The 24,680-nt window shown below is 35.9% G+C and overlaps 1 protein-coding gene across 1 annotated transcript in view; it reads left to right on the top strand.

Moving 5' to 3' along the window:
- Window positions 1-824: 824 nt before the first annotated feature.
- Window positions 825-24,680, top strand: part of ADAM7 (ADAM metallopeptidase domain 7) — a 46,450-nt gene continuing 22,594 nt past the window's right edge. Inside the window, 9 exon segments of the mRNA XM_029202333.1 lie at window positions 825-904; window positions 10,263-10,341; window positions 11,663-11,739; window positions 12,776-12,968; window positions 14,250-14,303; window positions 17,652-17,720; window positions 20,352-20,521; window positions 22,827-22,911; window positions 24,416-24,545. Coding sequence (XP_029058166.1) covers window positions 825-904; window positions 10,263-10,341; window positions 11,663-11,739; window positions 12,776-12,968; window positions 14,250-14,303; window positions 17,652-17,720; window positions 20,352-20,521; window positions 22,827-22,911; window positions 24,416-24,545 — 937 coding nt within the window.

Genomic DNA, 24,680 nt, shown 5'->3' with positions numbered 1-24,680 from the left:
ATTGAAATTTACCAATGTGAGTGAAAACTAAATTAAGATAAAACTGATAAAATTTTCCTTCCTGTTCAGAAGATCTGGTACAATCAACACCATTTTCTCCTTTCTCCACTCCAATCCATCATGCCAGATGTCCTTATCATATGAGAAACAGGTCTGACAATATTTTTTCTGTGTTTAAAATTCTAACAGCTATTGTCTTCAGGATAAAGTATCATCCTGTTACTCTGGCAAACTGACTTCTTCATATTCCATCTTCAACCTACCTGGGAAGCCTTCTTTCATGGCACAATCCACCTCTCCAATCCCATTTAACATGTTCCATTGTTAACATCTCCATTGATCACCCAAATCAAAGGATCTGTCAGAATTTTAGATATGAGTTGACTTCATCTACATTGTTTTTAAACAATTTCATTTAACTTCATAGCAATACTCTCCTAGAGAGTTCATACCTTTGAGCAAATCTCATCATTCCATTAATATCCAACTAATTTTTTTTTTGTCCTGCTTAAAAGACTATTACAGTTTCTACAAGAATGTATTACTCAGTTGAAGCAACTGAGAAACTTCAACAAAGGAATGGCAGAAGCAAAGATTAGAGGGGCTCAAGCCGTAACAACAAACAAAAGAGGAAAACATAACACAAAAACAAAACAAAAGCACACTTCCTCACTTCATAGGAAGAGAATGAGAGTAAATAATTTTCTTGGGTGAAGTCTCCTTAAGAATTAGGGAAAAATAAGTATGGTTCTTAAAAGAAGAAACCAGTGAAAAAAATTAAAACTCTCAATCTCAACTTTCTCTTTCTATTTCTGCTTCTAACCATGGCCACTAGCAGGCAGCAGGACCATCACCAACAAAGCACCGTGGAAAGCAAAGGCTCAAAATACTCCGTATTTGCATGGCACGTGGCTAGAGTTTGAAACTGGAAGGGAATTTCAAACCTTATGCAGGGGCTGGTTACTTTGAAAGACTAAAAGTATTTTTTTTTTTTGAGATTATCACTACTCTAGGACTTCTCTGTTATGCTCAGAAGTGAGAGAGCAGGATAATGGGAACCTCACACATTGTCTAAGGGACTTGGGCATACACAAAGCTCCACCATTTGCTGATTACCCTTGAATGGGTGAATTTCCTTTTTGAGACTCAGTTTTTTCATCTGTAAACTGGCTAAATTATTATTTAACTACCACATACTGTTAACACTGAATGAGCAAGTGACTGACAGAGTGAATGCTCAGGGTGTAAGTTTTATTTCACCAAGCTTTTAATTTCAAGGCTGAATCAAGACTGTGCATTCTGAGTTAAGGAATATCCAGGTGCCAATACCCCTCCCTCCCTTAATGTTCTCTTTGTGAGGCGACAACTTTGGCCCCATGGGGAGCTTCTGGCACAGGTCTGAGGGCCATTCCCAGCCTCTGCTCCACAATTAATGAAGTGCTGCTGGTACAGTAACATCGAGATCAAGCTGTGCTGGAAGGTATTACTGTGGGTGAAAGCAGTCTACAGAGTTTGAATGGGCAGACTGTAGAGATGGTATCACATTCTTCCCCATTTTCAGAAGAAAGGCACGATCGATATCCAAGTTATTCGAAATATTACTATGACCCTGACTCCTACTACCTGATGGTCCATAAACAGCCCTTAGTCACAGTGATTAGGGGGCTTTTAAGCAGGCTTAGGTTAGCTACACAGAGACCCAAAGAAGCTCCCATTTTCAGGAAAATGAGAATTATTGTGAAATTTTTGTTCAGTCCCAGTGAATCCATAATAGTTATCATCTGTTCTATAAAATGAGTGTAGCAATAATGTTATGATAAATTATAATCAAGTTCTTACATTACTATTTATTGAGTACCAACAACGTGCGAGGTCTGGTACTGTTAGACTCCACAGGTGACATGTGAATGCTCGCCGTGGTCTCTGTCTTCAAAGGGCTTGCACATATTTCAGAAGATAAAGTGAAAATTATACTAATAATTTCTATGACTGCGAATATCTGAGAGCAGTGATAGGCAGAGGGTAACTTCAGATATATCACTTTATTAAGAAATAAACAAACAAACTTACTCAACACTGCGGACTCCACTATATCTAGTCTACCATAACAAGCAGAGAAGAAAGACTCCCTCAAAGGTACTCACATACCAACATGCAGACTGTAGAGCAGAGCTAGGCAGGGTATCAGGAGTCAGGGGAAGGAAGGAGCAGCGCGTGCTATGGTGGGTACTAGGGGTAATAGAAGTATCATGAAGAGTGTGGTACTAGATGTGTTGGGTTCAGGGAAGGTAGACAGGGGATGATGGCCCCTCGCCCCAGACAGTGATTTATTATATTTGTCAAATTGGAGGCAAAGGGTGGCATGGAATGAAGCACGTGATGAAGCCACAAAAGACTGACAAGTATACTCTGAGTTCTGTTTAATCAACCTTGAATAAAGATGTTTCAGCTGAAATTGTAGGCAGATGAAAGGAGGGCCAACTGTGTAGGAGAACTCCCACAGGCATGCTGATAAAAGGAGCAGGGGCACCAAGAACTGAACGGGCCAACCAACCAAACGGTCACTTGGCTAAAAGTAAAGTCCTTACACCGTTTTGCTGATAATCTTAAAATATTGTGCAAACAGTGGCTAGATAGGATAACTTATGTCTCCTTACATTTGACCATCCATGCTACTAAGAAATCCTCTTCAGAAAGGCAGAAGAGGCCAGAATCTCAGTCATTCATTGGTAATACTAAGTTTCTTGAAAAGAAAATATAAGCTATATGGACAATATCCTGAAATAAATGGTTAATTTACACAAAAAGTTTATTGAGAGTCTGTTAAATGCAAGGAACAAGCCTAAGCATTGGGGGTATAGTACCAAACAGAAAAAAATCTCTACATTACATTTTAGAACAGGCAGAGGATGAAAAATAAATACATGAATAAAAGTCTTCACTGACCAGGTACTAAGAAGCCTTCATTCACCAAGTGGGAAGGGGGGTACGGAGTGCTTAGATATTTGTTCAAAGAGAGGTGCAATCTAAAATAGAGTGAACAGAGAACGTCTTGGTGAAAAGGTACTGAGGAAAGAGCTAAAAGAGGTGAGGGAGGGAGCCATAGGGATGTTGCCTTGAAGCGACAATGGGCTAGCGTGTCCATCCTGGGTACAGGGAGAAGGACAGAGTAGCTGAAGAGAGCTGAGAAGAGCCAGTGATGAGGTCCAAGAGTAACAGGGCTCCAGATCATGTAGGGACTTGTAAATCTCCACAAGGAATTTAGCTGCCACTCACCATTAGATGGCAAGCCACTGGAGGGTACCAAACAAAGGAATTGACATGGCATTGCTTCCATTTTAAGATGATCACTAACTACTTTTGGAAAAGAGACTACGAGGGAGAGGCAAGGATAGAAATGGTGAAACCACTGGTCAGGAGGTTACTGTAGTAACAGACTGTGGATTTGCTCAGGGTGGTAGCAGTGGAGGAGATGAGAAAAGATTAGATGCAGAGTATATTCTGAAAGAAGAGCCTCTGGAGCTTCCTCAGAGATGGTGTATGGAATGTGAGAGAAAGAGAGGTGCCCAGGCCAACATGAAGGTCTTTGGCTTGAGTAGCTATTTTGATTGACAGCATTGTCATTTCCTGAGATGAGCGGGATGTGCGGAGGTGCAGTTTTGGGGATGAAAATCAGGAGTTTTGTTTCTGTGTATATTGAATTTGTTATGCTCACTAGACATCAAAATGGAGATGCCAAACGGACAACTGGAGTCAAGGAAATAATTCTGGGACCTATGAATTTGGCAATCAGCAGCAGCGCAATAGTTTTTTAAGACATGTGATTTGTTGAGATCTCCAAGGGAATAAGTATAGACAGAAAAGGGAATAAGTTCAAAGAGTGAGACCCTCCAATGTTCAAAGGTCTGGGATATGTGGAGAAATGAGTGAATCAAAGTAAAAAAAAAAAAAGCATCTAATGAGAGAGAAAAAGCAGGGCTTCCTTTCCAGTAAGGATAGTGTATCAAAAAAAAAAGAGAGAGAGAGGGTCAAATGACAAATCGAATATGACCAAGAAATGAAATTGGGACTGAAAATTAACCACAAATTTAAAATATGTAGATCATTGGTGACCTAGATGAGTAATTTCAGTAGAGTAGTGGGTACAAAAGAGATTGTCTCTTGTACCTGACTGGAGTGGCTTAAAGAGAGAATGAAGAACTGAGAACAGCGATTATAGATAACTCCTTGAGAAGTTTTTGCTATAAAAGGAAAATATCAAGGTTGCTGGAAGGGCATGAGAGATCAAGAGAGTTACTATAAATTGTTTAAAAATGAAAATTACAGCTTGTTGAGGAGTGAAGTGAAGGTGTGACATAGTTCTGTAGTAATTGGACTTATGGATAGGATCATGAATGCTATCACTTATGCAACTGGAGAAAATCTAATTGCATTTCATTTCATACCCTGTCACCACCTGGCTTTAAATCTATGTTGTTTAAACATTTTGACCTTACCAAAGTTAGTGTATTCCCTAAAGCTCTTATGACACAGTTAAATTCAAAGTGAGAAATAATGTCAACCCTTCAACAAAATTGAGAGTCGTATATGTATTATGCACTATTCATTAATTATCTTAGTAATCTACACAGTGATCTTGTGTAGGAAGCACTATTATCTTTAATTTGCCACGAGGAAACCAAAACTCTAGGAATATTAAGTAATTTGTTCAATGTCACTAGTTAAGTAATGTGACTATCAGAATTAAGAGGTGAAATTTCTATGCACTCTTTTTAGTCTGGGTCTGCCATTCCCCAGGAATAACCTTGTCCTTTTGGGTAGCAGAGTGAGTCAATTTTTTTTATGGCTCTTGTTGCATTTATAACATGACATTTACTATGCATACTAATTTGTGGAAAGTAGGGTAATGATAAAAAAACCCTCCAAACTTGTCATTATTCTATCAAGTCAAAATTTCTACTTACAGTGAAGAGGTCTTGGAAAAGGAGAAAAAAATTCAGTAAAAGCATGGAAACACAGCATCCTGACGTCAAAAAAAAATTTTAAAGATCAAATAATCTGATATTCCCAATTTATAAATAAGGCACTGGGGCCCAGAAAATAAGTGATTTGGCAGAGGTAGCAGAATTAGTCACAGGTGAACATAGAGTTCCTGATTTTGAATCTAGTGTTCTCTTCAATGCACTTAAAACACAATTAATGGGCTGAAACTAGCTTCTACAAAAAGAATTACAAGTTCCCCTTAATTAATGTGGTTTTGGAGTACTTTATAACGATATTTCTTTTGAAGTCAGACAGAAAATGCTAACCTTTATTCCAGTATTTCTGTGTGAAGTTTTTGCCATTTCTATTGTAATTTGAATAAGATTTTTTTTTTTATTCACTTCATTCTCTTCATTCACTTGAATTTACTGCTCCTTTTCTTCATGTTTCTCTTGGCAAAGAGAAACAAGAGTAAGCATTTTGAGTCTGCAGAGTGCGCCGCCGTTTCTGACTTAGAATATATTCTTTATCATCTGTCATGCTTCCCGGGCCTCCACTATTGTGAATTCACTGTTAAGTCCTTAAGAAGGGGGGCTTCCCTGGTGGCACAGTGGTTGAGAGTCCGCCTGCCGATGCGGAGGACACGGGTTCGTGCCCTGGTCCGGGAAGATCCCACATGCCGCGGAGCAGCTGGGCCCGTGAGCCATGGCCGCTGAGCCTGCGCGTCCGGAGCCTGTGCTCCGCAACGGGAGAGGCCACGACAGTGAGAGGCCCACGTACCGCAAAAAAAAAAAAAAAAAAGGAAAAAAAAAGAAGGGGTGAGGGATTGCTCTCTAAGTTGCTGGCTACGAGAGGGGGAGGTGGACTGAGGGAAAGAAAGAGAGAAGGACGCTCAGGACAGCAAGCCTGAAGGGGTACCTGGATTGTGAGGGAGGTCAAAGGGAGAAAGTGGACATGCACTTCACAAAGCTGGGAAGCCCCCAAGACACATACTCCTGCTTCACTACTTGTTAAAGGGTGATCCTAGTAATGATAAGGATTGGACACAAGAATGTACAACCTCCAAACCCCTCCCTGAAACCAAGATGGCATTCGATTGGAGAACCTCCTATGAGAGGTTGCTTCACTAATTTGCAGCTAAGATATGAGCGGACAGAACATTCTCATATTTGTCTAATTTTTAAAATCTGCTTTTGTCTGATAAGCAGACTTCCCAGAGCTACTTTGACAGAAATCTGCTTCAGGGGTCATTGTTTGTTTCTAAAGCTTTATGTACTTTAGTGATGATGTTAATTTAAACACAGAAAGCTGTGACCTGAGAGTGAGAATAAATTATAAACTAGTTATATTATAATATTGCACTATTCCACACTAGTCACTTGATAGAGCTTTATGAGAAAAAATAAAGTTTCTTTTCCCCTCAAAAAAAGCACTAGTGTATAATAAGAACACAGAGCCATGAAGAAATTTTATCTTAATGTCTGCTTTTCACTTATTGATTATGGGTCATGAGTAAGTTCCAAAAATTTTTCTTCTTTGAAAGTTGTTGGCTGTTTCACCTGGATTAGCCATGGATAATGTCACATCTCTAATCTTACAGACATGCTAGAAAGTTAGCTCAGCCATAACTAAAGGCATCAGACAAATGCCTTTAAGCCTTATCCTTTAACATGACAACATAAATAATTGGGATTTCACAATTGGTATTTTAAACATTGTTTATTCTAGTTTCCACAATTTAGACTGTAATAAAGGCAAGCTCAATATAGTTCCAACCTATCACCCAATTTAAAATGCTCTCTTTAACTGTCACTGTGAATGAAGCTGCTAAGTTCCATTTGATATGTGGATGAGTATTTGTTTGGTGATGGGTCAGATATACTGAGTACGCCCATCAGTCTTCAACTATCTCTTGTAATGACCTGAAAGATTATCAGAAACTCTACTGGTAGAGATGCTCATTTGGATTAAAGTTGTTTCAATTACGTTCAAAATTTTTAGAAACACACGTGGATGTAACCAGATAATAATCATGTTGCAAATTATGTTTATTTCATTCAACAAATTTATATTGAATACAGTGTGTATATGCAAGGCACTGCTAGATTTGTGGTACCAGAGTAAGAAAAAGCCATTAGTTTGGTTGAGAACCACCTTGTTAGTGACTGTATATAACATTCCAAGAATCGAGCCCTGGGGATCTGAGGTATTTAGATACTGGGGAGGGAAGGATGATGCAACAAATGAGACTAAGAAGAAGCAGTGAATAAGCATGGAGGAGATCCACAAATGAGCTAAACTCTTCAAAAGGTGAAAGTCATCAACAGTGTCAAAGGTTGTAAAAGGTCAAGTTAGTGAAGATTGAGAATTGACCACTGGATTTGGCAAAGGTGCAGATCACCTTAGCATTTCTCTATAAAATTTAGAACTCACTTGTTAATTTTTATTTTTTAAAGAGGCTGCTAGAAGTTTGGTTGTGATTTTACTGAATTTATACATGAATTTGAAAGAACTGATATCAACAATATTGAGTCTTCGTGTTGCATCTCTATATTAATTTAGATCTTCTTTAATTTCTATCAACAATGTTTTGTAGTTTACAGTGTACAGCTCTCAGATGTCTTTGCTTAGATGTATTTCTACATATTTAATGCTTTCAGTGCTCTTGTAAGCAGAATTGTTTTTTATTATTTCATTTTTCTATTGTGAGGTCTTAATCTACAGATTTATCTATTGTTTCATAGATTAGAGATTTTCATCAGCAAATATTGGCAGTTGTATATCTTTCTTTCTAGTCATTATTCCTTTTATTTCTATGCTTTATCGTAATGGCTAGGAACTCCAGTACAATCTGAGTAGAAATAGAAGAGTTGGCAATCTTACAGTATCCCTTATCTTAAGGGAAAAGTGATAAATATTGAATGATTAATATTATATTGCCAGTAGACTTGTCATTTGTGTACTTTATGAGATTAAGATAGCTTCCTGAGAAGTTTACTGAAAGCATTTCATCCGTATCCATTGAAATGTCCATATGGTAATTTACACTGATTGATATTTGAACGTAAAACCATACTTGCATCCCTGTGATAAAACCCTCTTTGCTGTATACAGTTCACGAAGATTTTCTTAAGGATTTTGACACCATGTTAACGATAGATATTATTCTGCATTTTTAGTTTTGTGTGTGTGATGTCTTTGTCACATATTTAATATTAAGAGGTGAATTGGGAAGTGTTCTCAAAAATGAATTGGGAAGTGTTCTCTCTTCCTATATTTTCTGAAGAATGTTATTTTTAGATTGTTGAATAGAATTCACGAATGAAACTACCTGTGCCTTGAGGGATTTTTTGTGTGTATGTGTGGGGAGGAGGTTTTATGATTACAAATTCAATTTTATTGAGAGGGTTATTCAGATTTTCTATTTCATTTTATGTCAGTTTTAAATTGTAATTTACAAGGAAAATGTATATTTCATGTATGTTGTCAAATTTTTGGTATAAAGTGTTTCATAATATTCTCTGATTATTCTTTTAATATCTGTGGTACCTTTAATGATAACCTTTTTATAATTTCTAATATTGGTAATCTGAGTTCTCCCTCTTTTTTCTTCTTGACAAATCTAAAGAGGTTTATCAATTTGTTGATCTTTTCAAATAACCACCCTTTGAATTTGTTTATTATTGTTATTGTCTGTTTATTTCACTGAATCCATCTATTATCTTTATTATTTAATTTATTCCACTTATTTAGTGTTTACTTTTTTATGCAAACATTTGATCTTTTTGTCATAGTATTTAAAATATTTAAAACCATGATATTTCCTTCAAGCATTAATTTAGATGCATTTCAAACACCTTGACGTCTTTTATTTTTATTATCATTCCTTTCAAAATATTGTTTAATTTCTTTTAAGATTTCTTCTTTGATTCATGGATTATTTAAGAGTGGGTTATTTAATTTCCAATATTTGGTAGTTTTTACATACCCTTTCTCAAGCTTTGTATGATATCATTTTTAAAAACATGTATTGCAATTTGTTTTATGGCCAAACCTATGTTCTAATTTGTTAGAACAAATATGAAAAGAATATGTATTTTGCAGTTACTGGGTGAAGTGCTCTATAAACAACAATTAGGACAAAGTGGTTGATAGGATTATTTAGATCTTCTATTTTTACTTATATTACTTGTTTATCTGTTCTGTCAACTGCTGAGGGAGGAATGTCAAAACATTCAATTATGATTTGGAATTGTTTATCTTTTCAATTTTTAAAATATTTTCTTCATGTTTTGGAAGCTTAGCTATTAGGTTATACACATGTACTATTATTTTTTCTTTATGGTGAATTTACTCTTTTATCATTATGCCATTATGGACTGCCCGTCTTTTTGGGAACTGTACTCTACCTGATATCAATACAGCTTAGCTCCACATTCACATATTTACTGTTTCCATAATATACTATTTTTCATGCCAACGTACCTGTGCCTTAACATTTAAAATGTGTCTCTTGTAAGATGGCAAGTAGTTGGGTTCTGCCTTTCTAGTGGATTCTGACAATCTGATTTCTAATTGGAAAGTTTAATCCATTAACATTTAATGTCATGAATGATATGGTTGTATTTAATATTGAATTTCTGTTTGTCCTCTGGTTTTCTCTTCCTGCCCTTCTTTGGATCTTTGAATTATTTGATTTCTTTTTTACTCTTATCTACTGGCTTTTTGTTTATCGACTGTTTTTATAGCAATATCTCTCTGCTTTAGTTTAAAGCTTTTGTTTTAGAGGTTACAATATTTACAGTTAATATTGTATAATTTCACGTAAAATGTAAAAACTTTGCAATCATATTAAATCCATATCTATGTACATATGATACATATATCTTAATACATATTAACCCAACAGCTGTATATTTAGATAAAATATATATAGTATATATATTTATATATATGATACATATACATCACAATTTTTTGCATCAATTTTGGCGCTTAAGGCAAGAAGATTTTTACTTAGATAATATTTTCTCTAGGTTCTTCTCAAAACGATGCCTTGTTAAAACTGCCAGAATATTTTACCATCTTTACCAAACCATGAAATCTAGGTAGAAAGGCTTTTCATGTGACTGGGATTGATTTTGCTTATTTGCTTTTAGCATAAGAGGATCTTGCTGAGAAGTGAAAGCAGCCTAGGGCCTTCACTCTCACATAATAGGTTTTATCTGCTAACTTTTTAGAATAAGTGAATCTCACTACCTCTCTGCTCTCTTTTCCAGGCAGTTCCTAGCCTCAGATTACAGTGAGACATACTACTCCACAAAAGGAGAGCAGATCACCAAGCATCCTCAGATCACGGTATCTTATGGGACCTTCCTATGTCTCTTCTCTGAAACTATTGTTCCCTCGTATGATTTTTAAACCCCATCCTAGCTTTACAAGCAGCTTCAGAAAGTGTTACATCAGAAATTACTCCTGCATTGACTACCATCACTGAATGATTCTAGAACAGAAACTATGACACTCTGACCTCTAAAGGAGATTGATCACTGCCTAACAAGCAAATCAATGACTGCTAATGTATTTTCCTTTACCACACTGACTTCTATGTACCCAAAATAGGGTTAAGTCTGGAGGAAGGGTAAAGCAGGACACCAGAGAAGTATAAGGTACCATGATGGGATAGTAATTAAGCTAAAGGATAAAACTTCAAGACATGAAACAAGTTTAAAACCTCCATCTGACTGACCCTTATGGGAGTCAAATCCTCTTGCCCTGTCCTTCTGATGCACCAACACTGAGTCCTCTCCTTCATTCTCCAAATGAATCTTTGTTCATTAATCATGAATATTATTCCAGTGGATATGAGTTCTATTTTTATATTTATTCCCCTTTACAGAACATGCCCACTGCAGCCTTCTAGCCAAGGATGACTTTATTCTCTTCTATTAAATGTATACTTTTAAACCATATTGCCTCTGTTTAAGGCAGCTATCAACTATGAAATCTCAGTCATAATGCAATCTTTGTAAAATAGAACAGTAAGAAAACTGGGTAACATTCTGTTATACAGTGAGTGGTTGCTCGTCTGTGAGAGTCTGAGGTCCGGGACCATGGAAAGTGTCACACATTATTTGGCGGAATCACCATGGATGAACACCCAGTAGGGAGTAATAAAGATACCAACTTGATCGAAGCAGAGAGTCAGGAGACAAAGCCACGAGGGGACCTGGTTGGAGAGTGAGACCTAATTTCTGCGATCACCAAGAATTTTGACTTAATTTCATAGGCAACTGGGGGAAATTTATAATAATAGCACAGGAGGGGTAGTTTGATACGATTTTAAGATGGATTAAAAAAGTAATATTTCAAAGGAAAAGGGTCACATTTCTGAGGTTAGCATCAACTAATAGACTCTTAAATTTGTGAGAGAAGAATTCATACACTGCTTCACACAAAGTAATCATGCAATTAAAATAAAAGGCTTCTAAAGTAGCTTCGAAATTTTCCAATGAAAGAATGCAATGAATGAATGCATGAATGAATATGCATAAATGAACATAAGTGTAGTTTGTGAAAATGAAATAATGATGTATTGTGAACATGAAATATGTAGATATTAATATTTATATAATGTCAATACATGTACTTGTATCAGTAGCCTCTTCATCTATTTTAGGATCACTGTTTTTACCAAGGATCCATCATACATGAATTTGATTCTGCTGCCAGTATCAGCACATGTAATGGTCTGAGGTATGCACCGTATCCTTCAACCTTTATGAGTTTCCCTATGAATTTTCAAAGACATTCACTTCTCTTTTCTTTTTAAGACCTTTAAATAGAAAAATTAATGGAAAAAAGCTACTGTATATTTTCAGCATGAGGATCCACTCCAGCCCATTGTTTATGTTCATTTTGGACAAAAAGATGTAAAACACAGCCCTAAGCAAGACAAGTTTTTCAGTATATGATCAAGGGATTCAGAGTTGGAATGTGACTGGAACTCATCCACCCTGTCCTCTCATGTTACAGATCAGGATACTGACATCAGAGACTTGCTCCTGAGCATTCATTTTGCTGGTGGTTGAACTCTGTCCAAAAACCAGGCCTCCTAATTTGTAGGCCTGTGAATTCCCACTGCATCACACCACAACGCTTCACAGCTTTTTACTAAATTAGGCAGTGTTTCCAGACTCTGGAAAGTAAAAAATGTTGGAAGTAAAGCCTATATTGTTGTCTCTAGATCTTGGGCTCAAGGACAAAGGAAGAAGATGTGGGGAGGCAAAGAGTAAAGAGCAAGAAACCTGTGTCTTCATTTTTCCTCAAAAATTTTAAAATTCCCCAGAATTTTAAAGAATGAGAAACCCTTTAATGACACAATTACCACATAATAGTGTCTGTACCTTCATATATTTACTTTGTAATTAATGAATGATGGACATGAAAATTCACAAAATTTTTGCAAGAACTCACACTTGCCAGAGGTCCTCAACCCCAGGTGGGAATTGTTACTCTACCTATGCTTCAAAGGAGAGGTTGGGCTGTTAAACTTCTGAAAATCCAGATGAGTTGACTCTTAGAAAAGTTATTGAGTCAAAGGTTACATGCCATCTCACCTCTTTGTCTCTCAGAATACCTGGCTACATGCTTACATGAGGCCTTGACTCTGCAGTTTCCCTTTCTTGAAAAGGCAAACTCCATAAAGTGGAACAGAGAAATATTGTGTAAGTAATGTAGCAGTAAAATGAAAGAGATCTTAAAGAGACAATTGTATTCCCAATTTCCACAGGGGGTTCTTCAGGGTGAGTGACCAAAGGTACCTCATTGAACCAGTGAAATATTCAGATGAAGGAGAACATTTGGTGTTCAAATATAAACCCCAGATGCAGCAACCTGCCAATTATTCTTGTACAGAGCTCAATTTTACCAGGACAGCTGTTCCAAATGACAATAGTAAATCCATGGAAGACTCCAAAATGGAAGTGAGTGCCTTATTTTTAAATTATCTTTATCCCAAGTCAAATGCCTCTTACTTTCTTACTGATCTCAAGAGAGAGATTATGAGCCCAATTAATGAAGTGTATAGGCTGCCTGAATCTGAATCTTCATTGTTTGAAATCTGAAATGTCAAACTTTTGTTTTTGTTATCTATACAGAAAGTGTTCATTCCCTACAGCAAATCCCAGTTTGTCTCATCAGTTTCTAAGAAGGGGCATATCTACAATCCTACATATAGATTTATAGTATTAGGGCTATAAGTGGTTGGAAAGAATGAAATTTACATCTTGAAATCTCTCTTAGATATTGTCTTTTCTTTGTCTTTCCTGCCACTTTTTTGGGAGGAGTTGTTGATGATAAGCCAGGTTATCCCCCTTTCATCACGCCAAATATTCTAATTGTTAAGGTGGAATTTCTAGTAGAATGAAGGCACAATGATAGTCCTCCATATTTTAGGCTTTCTATACTTGTTCATATCAACTTAAATCTCCTCTACATGTTAGCCTTTAAGATGTGTGAGTGTTTATTTTCTTCACATATCCATGGTGTAGACTGTATCTGAAACTTACTAGATGCCTAATAGATGGGGTTTTTTGATTGAATAAATCAATAAATAAATGATTACTTAGTTCAGAAAAGAATGACAGTCAAATATTTGAACAATATGCCTCTGGTTTATATTCAAGAGCATATGCATGTACCTCAATGCATGACACTGAAAGCTGAAAACTTAGAATTTCTTGGTATTGTGTTTTATAAAATAAAAGATCTATAATTAACAACTTTCATATGTTTCCTTGGAATTGACACTCCCATAAAGGGAGATTGGGAGATAGAAGAGGAGTAGAAGGAATACAATCACTCCTGTTGGCCAGTTATATGTCTTGCTCTCAACTGTAAATGGTCCTTTTACATGAGCTTACTTAGTAAGCATTTACTTTGTAAATGAAAAAAAACCCTAAATGTTAAAAACTGGATTCATGATTCTTTGTTTATAATCCTTATTTTACCTGAAAGACTAAACAAAAATAAAAAGGATAATAAAATATGGAATGTTGTTTCAGGTTTACTAGAATCTGATGCATAGAACCACACGTTTTAATAATATAGTGGGTTTTATTTACCTACATTTCTAGAATTATTAGATATACTCCTGCATGTCAACTTCCAATAATACTAACATTTCTCACCTTGAAAATTTTAGCTTAAAATGTTAAGATAAGAGACATTAACCGTACTTCATTCAATTTTCCATAAATTTCCAGAGTATGGAAAGAGAAAAGTATATTGAACTGTTCATTGTTGCTGATGATAACATGGTAAGTTTTCAGAGAAACATTTGCTCCCCATTCATTCTTATAAAACCATAGTTGTGATTTTTAACAAAGAGAAAGTAGTATTTCAATCAGAATTCCATTCCAGGTTCAATGTTCTGTTTTTAGCTTCCCCAAACAGACATATATAAGAGATGATAATGTCCTTTGGCAGTATAGCAGACTAAGCCAAAATAGAACCTCCCTCCACATTATGAACATATGGAAATGATGAACAAATTCAAAAAATTGAAAATATGTTCACCATCTATAGTTGAGCTAAAAAAACACAGAAAATCTCCAAGTGCTAAAAATGAGGCAGAGAATCTCCATCAAAACAGTAACTAAAATTCAAAGGCATGGTGACACAACACACAGTATATAGAATATATTGCATAAGGCCCAGAGCCACAAAGGGCTGTCCCATCTCTGAAAGGGAACTGGAAAAGCTCTCTAGTGAAACTGCAAAGAGAAAGGAAACGTTTTGTTTGTCTGCCTGTAGCAATGGGCAGGGAAAATGTTATGCATGGGAAAACAAAATCCTAAGCCTGTGTCCTGCACTGATGTGGAGCATGACATACTTTTCTTTAGATACAGAAATGCCATGCCAAGCTTTCAACAAAAAAACTGATCAGAAATTCGGTAAACTGCTAGGCTCCAAGTCAAAAATGCCCTATAATCATATCCAAGGTAAAACTAATCACACGAGGAAGAGTCAACCAACATAATGAAAAGAAGAATGAGCTCTCCAAGAACTGCAAATCATCCAACGATATTTCAGATTATACATCTTACAGCAGAGTATAAAAAGATATACAACAACAACAACAAAAAACATGGTTACAGGGTAAGAAGGGTTGTTTTTTACATCTCTATTAGAAAATTTTAGGCTAAGCAGGGAAAACATTCAACAAAAATAGAAAAGATTTGAACCACATAAATATAGGTTTGATCTAATCAATTGGTGGATGTATACTGCAACCAGAAAAAAGACAATATGTATTCGTTTCAAGTTCAAACAAAACATTTTCAAGAATTAAACTGACATTTTGCCACAAAGGAAGTAAAACAGATAGGAAAGATATATATGGAGAAGATCACCGCTTTTTTTTAACCACAACCAAATTGGAAGGTATAACAAAAAAATTGTTAAACTAGACTACAAAACGAAAATTGATTTGGAAACTAAAAGAAAAATACATTGCCAAATATTAATTGACTAAACAAGTCAAATCTGAAAGTATGAAATATTTATAATAGCAAAAAGAAAACATTAGTTGAGATAAATCTTTCTAGATGCAGGTGGCATAACAGTAATTAGAAGGACATTTGTAGACAAACATTTATATTAAAAAAGAAAGAAATTTAATGAATTAAGAGTCTAACTGGAAAAGTCAGAACATAAACACAGAATAAAACCAAAAAAGAGAAGGAAAAATAATTTTAAGAATGAGTAAAATTGATAAAAAGCACAAGACAAAAAGAAACAAAGTCAAATGCTAGTTCCTTGGAAAGATAAATGAAATAGAGGAACTTCTGACAATACTTATTAAGACAAAAATAGAAGTACAAATAAAATTAGGAATGAAAGAAAAACATAACTATAAATATAGGAAAGGTTATAGATATATCATTAAAAAATATATGTACAACCTTGTGCCAATAAATTTATGAGAAGAATGTAGTACAATGTTAAGAAGCTGACTTGAGAAGAAATAGGAAACTCCAAAAAGAACATAACATAGTTTTAAAGTTAAACAAGTAGTCCACAATCTACTGACAAATAACTAGGCTCAGATGAGTTTAAAGACAAATTTTTACCAAAATTTATTGTAACAGAAAACCCCATCTTTTATACACTGTTTTCAAGAATAGGAAACATTCTTCACACATTTCATAGTTATTATAAGGTTCATATTAGTTATCTACTGCTGTGTAACAAACTACCCAAAACTTAGTGTGGGTCATTTATACAGTTGCAGTAATCTGGTGGTTCCACTGGGCTGGCTGGATGGTGTAACCTGGCCTTAGCCACTTGTCTGGTACATAGTGTTGGGTTTGGCCCATGTGTCCCCAGTAGGCAAGCCCATTCTTCTGGTATTATAGCTGGGCATCAAAACATCATGAGAGACCAGGCTTCAATGTACAAGAGCTTTTCAAGCTTCTGCTTATAGGACACTTATAAATGTCTTATTAACTAAAGTCATATGGCCAAGTCTAGAATCAATGGTTGAGGGAACCACACATCGGTGCAGATACCCGGAAGAGTGATTCCTTAAGAGTCATTACCATAACAACCTATGATGACACTGATAACAAATCCAGACAAGAAAGTAAAATTATAAGCCAATTTCACTTACAAATACGACTGCCAATACCCTAAAAATATTTGCAAACCCAATCCAGCACATATCAAAAGAAAAAGTGTGCATAACAATGAAGATTTATTCTAGTAATGCAATGGGTTTGATAATTAAGAGGACATTTATGGGCCTATCAGGAATAGTTTCAGTAGAATAGTGGCATTTAAATCAATGAGTAGTAAGTTGAGGAGTGGGTAGGAAATGAAAATTAAAGAGATTTTAATGTAATATCTTTGGGGGTATTCAGATATATAAGATAACAGGCGAGCAATGGAATGTTAACTATAGGATAATTGCAGCATTCAGAAAAGGCTTTTTTTTAATTATTATTATAAAAGAAGCTTGACCATTTGCATTTATCTCTACGGGATACCTTATGTTATTATTAAGTATTTTATTAGGTCTAAACTGATAATGTTGAGAACAAGTACAAATAGGGAATCCATTTGTAAGAAGAGAACAACATAGAAAATTAGCTGGAGCAGGAAACTGCTTTGTCTTCTTAGCCTTTTCCTGGAGAGAAAGGAGGGGAAACGACAATTTCTTGCCCCTCTCCATCCTATCCCTGGCTCCAGGTCCTTGATTATATGCTCCTTAGTTTGCAGCCACCATGGATACAGGAGTGCTGACAAAGTTGTTTTTTGCAATATAATGGTTGCTGTGGAGCTTTAATAAGTTTTGTTATGAATATGGACTCTAAAGCACACTTATCAGTTGGTTTAATAAATCAACGTAATGTAATATATTTAACGTGAAGAGGGAACAGAGTCATAAAGAAAACCTTAAAGTAGTGCCAAGGTGAAGCATGACTTTTGAAACTGCTATATCTAGTTATTTTATACAAAACATGTACTTCTGCATAAGTTGCCCAGATATTTTAGCCCTCTGGAAGGAAAGCCAATGAATTTTTTTCTTCGAAATATCTCATGATGTTGAATTTTTATTCAACTCCTATGATTAATGAGTATTGATTTGATGTCTATATTTCCAGTATCGCAAGAATAATCACCCTAACAAACGGAGGAATCGAGTTTGGGGAATGGTCAATTTTGTCAACATGGTAAGATCTGATACAGTCTGAATCAAGCCAAAAACACAAATGGAAAGAAACTTTTAGGATAGATCTCTGCTGGATTTTTGTAGTAATACTAATATTAAGACAGCCCAAAACATAATAGTTCACCAAGTAGTCTAGCAAAATTCCATTGAAAAAAAAAAATCACAGCAACAAATGCATCATAGCTCTAAGTTTTTGGTTTTCTAAGTAAATGAGACTTAATATTTACGTAAGTTTGAAATGTTGGTCACTATCACAAAATTTATAAAGCGATGTACAAAGATTTGAATACCCATCATGAGTAAATCAAATCCACTATTTTAAATCACTCTTCCATGACCTTTGCATAGCAAAAAGTCTTTCAAGCTATAATTTATTGCCCATGTTTAGACAGAGAAATCAGGGGAAATATTTCTGTAAAATTCACTAAAATGATTAATTCGTCTAACACGAAATGAACTAGTATCCTGTCAAAGAAGCAAGACTGTGAATTATACACATCTTTTTAAAGCTGACTCCTTCCAACCAGCTCCATTACCAGGATAAAGAGGTCCCAAAGAAAGACATTGTAAGAAATCGCTCCTTTAGATCAGTGGTTTTTGCATTCACCAGTTGAAGGACATTTGATCTTTTTCTAGTTTTTCACTAGGATGTTTGGGGCCTGAATCAGACCTGAGTGCACTGAATTCCCGGGTTAGATGAGGCCACCAGTTTTGCTCCACAGATGGGGGAAGCCACGGGCTGAACTCTGTTCAAGTTCTGCAGTTGAATGGGCTATGTAGCGTCTCACAGAGAGGGTCCCTGGTCAGACAGGCTGAAGTCTATATTCAGCAATGAGTGGGGCTGCAAATTAAATTCCCTGCTTGCGCACAGCAGGAGAAGCAGCCCTGAAACTGGTAAAGCTCTTTGTTGCCTTAACTCCAGCTGACCCCAAGTTTCCCAGCTGAATAGGAGTACTGGCTTTGCTTGCAGACTACTGGCTCTGTCTGCCCTTCTCTCAGCTTGAGCACCACTGGGATGCACATCTTTCAGGTGTTCTCACCAGCCCTTCGGGTCAGATGGGGCTGGAAAACACTCTCCACAGTGCGCGGGGCTGTCTCAGCCCCCTAGCATGGGCAGGAGGCGGAGGAATTGCTTCAGGGTACTCTCAATTTCCCAAACAGGATTGGAGGGGCTGCGAGCTACCGTTAGCCTTGGATATAAATTAATCCCTTTCCTGGGCATAGTGGGGAGCTCCCACACCCAGTACTGGCTTTGCTCTGGGGGTGATCTCAAGTGCTGCTTCTCCTGTTTCTTATATCTTGCAACTGTCTTTATTACTCCTCTAACACTGACCCAAATATAAGACTCTATCTCTCTCCTTGGGGTCCCATCTCCAAGATTGTTGCACATTGCTGAACTTTTACTAAAGATTTTCAGTTCAGACTGGGGGCTCATACCACAAACAATTTAAAGTAGCACAGTCTAAAAGTCCTTGACTCTTCCCGTCATATCTCTTCTTACTGGCCCTTTATCCTCCACACTCATTATTTCACTGCATCCTTTCTCACTTTACTTTCATGTCTTCACCTCTTTTGTCTCAGAAATTCCAAAGTACTTTCTCTGTTAAGAAGAGTAAACCAACTCTCTCAACAACCTTCCAAATATGTATATCCAAACCCATCCAAGCATTCTGTAGATAAAATATGGCTTTATTTTATAGGATATTTTTTCACTAGAAGAGAATACATCCATAGAATAACAAATATTGTTCCCATTTGCACTTGAATCCAGTTTTATGGACCTAAAGCCTATCCATGAATGTAGAGAATTCAAAGGTTAAAAAAATTATCTTGCTTGGTGGGACCTAATTCATAAGGTTTATTCCACAATACGATCAGAGCCAAAAGGAACGGACATCTAGTTAGGTTTGAGATCATGATTTAACTAAAGGTCTAACTTTATAAGAGTTTATGAGAACCATAGTTCTCACGGTTATGAAATGACTTAAACTCTTAAACTCTTTTGTCCTGGCATCAAAGTACCTACCAACTAGGTGTTTACAAAAGCAGATGGGAATAGGGGTGAGAATCCTTGGGCTACAACTATTTCTGTCTGTTTTGAGGCTTTGAGCAATTCCCAATAAGATTTCTGACACAACAAAGTAGTTCCAAAAATCAAACATGGGGAACAAACATGAAAGCTAACCTATGGGTTTTTGAAAACAGTATCAACTTTCTAATCTGCTACAGAACAAACTCATGACCTAAGTAGAGAGATGAATAAAGAGCATTCATTCCATTATGTGCCACTGTTCATAAATTCATATTTTCAGGTCAGGTGTAATCTCAGAGCTTTAGTAAATTATTTATTTTAGACATATCCTGAGCCCAGTGTATGTAAGGATTATAATAGTTCAAGGAGAATCAGGTGTTTCTGGTCAAGTTTCTTTGTTGGTCATGGCAATTCACCCAGTATTCTGGACAATTCAACTCTACATTCTGTTTCAATACAACTGTTTGTAAAATGAGGTCTAAAGTTTTGCTTATGTACTTCACACATTAAAATTACTTTTTTTAATGTAAAGGAATATAGTCATGATAAAGGATCCTTCTGCAACTTGACATTGTGAAAAATTATTTCTCCTTTGAACAGATTTATAAAACCTTGGACATTCAAGTGACATTAGTTGGCCTTGAAATATGGACAAATGGAGACAAAATAGGTATCGATTCTAAAATAGAAACTACCTTATTACGTTTTTCGGCTTGGCAAGAAATAATCCTTTAAAAGAGGAAGAATTTTGATCATGTTATGTTACTCAGGTATGTCGCTGCTCTATTTTCCTGCATATCTTAGGTGGATTATTAAAAAAGAAAACAAAACAAATAAACCAAAATACTTTTTAAAGCAGCTGATTTTTGGATAAAAGCCACAGGGACAAAAACGTTATGTGTAGCTATACAGAAAATTTCCAGGTGAGCTTGTAAATAACCTTTCTTCCTAATAATGATTAATATCAGAAATGAAAACCTTGAAATATTCATGTTGCTGGGCAGAGCTGAAGATGTCATTAGGTAAGCAAAGCACCCTTAGAATCCATTCACTTTACTTATCAGCATCCAATGTGAACTCTCTTCAGCCTTCCATGCCATGCCATTTCAACACTGCACCGAAACCCACCTTTCTGAGAAAGCACTTCATTTTCTGGACATTTTCCCTCAACAGAGTGTGTGCATCCAGACCAGCTCTTCAAGAGCATCTATACTTAAGATAACAGATTATTAATCTGATAAACTAAACCTGCCACAGCTTTAATGTTCCTAAGTAAAGGGTTGGATTTTTCTGTAATACTAGGTCATTAATTCCTTAAAAGGGGGGTTATTTTTACCACTTTGTCATTCAAAATACCTAGTACACTATTCAGCCTATAGGAAAATGATAAATTATGGTGGAACTGATCTGACATCAACTTTGTGTTTCACATAGTCCTGTCATCATAAGGAATGTTAAATTAGGGAAGAACAAATTTGAAGCAGTGGAGTCTTTTAGCATCTCTTTTGATGTCTTTAAAGCTACTATATGAGTGGTATCCACTTTAACTATTTCATCTACCTATATTGCCAGTATTTCTCCTAAAGTCTACAAACATAGCCTGCAAATATGCTTTCTATCGTTATCTAAATGTTAACTTTCAGTCTGAACTCAGAACTGTGAAGCCTCCAATGCCCATAGTCAGAGGTCAGGTTCAGCCCTTTGGCAGATTGATGAGTGATCTAGACCTCCAAATATCATTTCTGATTTTCATATCCAGGATGGTCCACAAGACATATCTCCAGGGAAGTAGTGGTTGGGTTCAGATATTCATGTACTACTGTGCCCCAAAATTATGGAGATACAGTAAAATATTATCATGACCTTCACAGCAGGCAAGATTAGCTCTATTTGCCTATTCCTTGCATGTATGTCTTAAAATACTTAATAAATTAGCCTAGGAAAATTAACTTGGTATAAGTAGACAATCTTTTACTTCCATGTGTCTCTTACTCTGAGCAGTAGCTTCACACACTAATAGTATGTCTACAAATAGAGATATGGGGGAGTGCTACTAAATGACTAACTGGGCATCATATTTAGAACTTCTTATGTTGGTTTCTTATATGTCTTCCCTCTATATTCACATAGATCTAGAAGTGATTGGATACCGTATATGATATTATCATGGTGTGACTTTTGGTTTTCAGTGACCATGAGCAAAGTCAGAATCCAGATTGTGCTTCCTCTGGTGCTTCATCTCCATAGCTGGTATTCTCCCAAGATCTCCAGAGTCTGGGAAGACCAGAATTCTAATTTCTTCCAATATGCATCGTCAAATACTAAGGCTTTAAAATGTAGGGACAGGAACATATCAGTAGTGAAGAAAGAAATATAGCATATCTTCTTGATCAGAAAAGTTAAACACTGAAAGGGGTCATCTAGCCTGACTAGCTTTCCTGTATTTGAACTGTCTCTATTATACTCTACGTATGGCCCTTCAGCCTATGATAGTTCTTTTTAAAGTGGTCCAACTCTAAATGTTCTTCTTGAAAGCATATCAAATTTGGCTCCCTTTAATATACACATCTACATCTGTCTTTTTAGATAATCCAGGAATAGACCTGTTTTCCAATGAATGACAAGTGTTTTAAATGTTTGATTATACTTATCAAATCCTCTATGAGTTTCTATGGTTGATTAATTTTTTGTTTTAATTTTCAACCACGGCAAATTAATCGTGGTGTTGAGTCCATTCACTATGTTGCATTTTACCCTCTGAACACTTTAAACTTTTTTGGTCTTTTAAGTGGTTTTATCCAAAGTTGAGTGTAAGGCAAACTAAAGTCAAGTCAAATGGACTCTGACCTTATTATTATTTTTGGGGGGGAAAATACTCGTTTATGATTTCAACTCAAGACTACATTGACTTTCTCAATGCCTCTAAAATACCACAGGTTTAAAATGAGCTTCATATCAACCAACGTCATCCTCAATTCCAGAACTCCAGTGCCAAGGCACTAGCATTGGAGGGGTTCACTGCACTTCAGTGTTTGTGTTAACTGAACTATGAGTTTATTTATATCTCGTTTATACTGGAAAGTGGCTCTACGCACATGCACAAGGAACTTCCTATCCAGGGGGTATATGCCTGCCCTATTATTCCTCCAGTGTCGTTAAGGTGGGCTGTGTTTTATTTATGTTATATTACTTAATCAAAATGCTTACCTTAGATTTCTGTAATCTTCTGTGTCCTATTGAAAGGGACCATGTATGCATCTGTCATACATTCCCACCAAAATGTCACGATGAAACTTTCATGTTTCCGTTATTAAATGGGAAATGTTTTATTAAAAACTATAGATAAATAATGAAGATAAGCCAGTGTTTTCCAGAGTTTATATGAATGCCATACACGAATTAACCTACAAAGATTAGGAAAGCTCTTTTGCATATTAAATATAGTTATTTATAAGGACATGTGATGTACATAAAACTTGATGGCTGGTTTAGCAAGTAAGGATAATTGTTCTTATGTGGAAAATATCATACCTAGATGGCTTTACCATTCACTTTCAGAAAGCCTAAAACCTACATACTGCTGACTCCCCTTGTTTACCTGATCCCTTCCCAAGTCACTACACTTCTAGTAAATGCTGCCCAAATAACACTATCTAAGACATTCTTTAAGATATCAAGGTTTTGAAAAAAAAAAAAAAAAGGATATGCACAAAGACTATGAAAATACATTACAAAATTTGTTTTAAAAAAAAAGATATCAAGGTTTGTGTTGATTTCCTATAGTGTCTCTGCCTAATTGTTGTTATGCTTAAGCAAGTCTTGTAAGACCTTGAACTTAAAAGCCAGTACTTATTAAAATGACTACCTGATTTATTATTCCTATGGTTCTTTTTATGATTACGCCTTTGCCCATGGTATTTTAGAAACAAAATTTTGCATAATAGAGTCAAATTAATCTAATATAGGCTGTCCACTCCAATTATGACATTATAACCCATCCAGGACACATTTTAAATGTCATATGAGTAAGATGAAATCACCAAATTAGGGGTGTTTTACTTTTACAGTAATCTGATATCCCACCCCTTTGGAAATTTAATTTTTTTCATTAATATAGAGATTAAAACATGAAATAGAACTAAGAACAGAGATAACTATCAACTCTGTGTTGGATTTTACATTACTGATCTTCTGACTTTTTTCACAGTAGTAACTGCCTCTTCATGATTGTATAACATTATCGCCTAATGTGAGACTATAAATTGGAAACCCAAAACTCACATATTTTTATTTTTACTCCCTTTGAATATCTAATAATAGAAGACAATCAATAATGTTTATTTTATTGTGTAGGATTTTAATTAATAAATTTGAGCTATTTGTAAAAATGAGTCTATATAAAACCAACAATGACTGCACCAAAAAAAAAAAAATTTCGAAGTGTTAGTGTTAGAGACATCCAAAAGGTTACTTGTCCAACCTCATTATATATAACTGAAGAAACTAAGGTGCAAGAACGGAAGATAACTAAGTCCACGACCCCTTAGATAAAATACTAGTTAACCAGAAGCTAGAAACCAGCTCTCAACCACTAGTTCAAAGCGTTATGTACTGTAGTGTACTATCTTATAGAAAGTTCTAATGCACATCTTTTTTGGCATCAGGATCTTTTACCTGACCTAAATGCAATTGCAAGCAGAATGGCACATCAGTTGGGGCATAACCTTGGGATGTGGCATGATGATTACCCATGTACCTGTACTTTGGGAAAATGCGCGATGGATAGTGATGGAAGGTGAGGCTTAAACAACATAGAGAATATATTTCAATATTGGGGGAGCGGCTTTGAGTAAAACTCAATATTGTAGGGACATATTGTTATTATCTGGAATTTTCCTACTATCTCCTGGGTAAGAACTCAGTAACTGA

This window comes from Monodon monoceros, unplaced genomic scaffold, assembly GCF_005190385.1.
Source record: "Monodon monoceros isolate NGI ecotype Baffin Bay Population unplaced genomic scaffold, NGI_Narwhal_1 Super_Scaffold_5, whole genome shotgun sequence".
Taxonomy (NCBI): Eukaryota; Metazoa; Chordata; class Mammalia; order Artiodactyla; family Monodontidae; genus Monodon; species Monodon monoceros.
The sequence above is the reverse complement of the archived record's forward strand: the minus strand, read 5'-3'. Positions and strand labels throughout refer to the sequence as shown.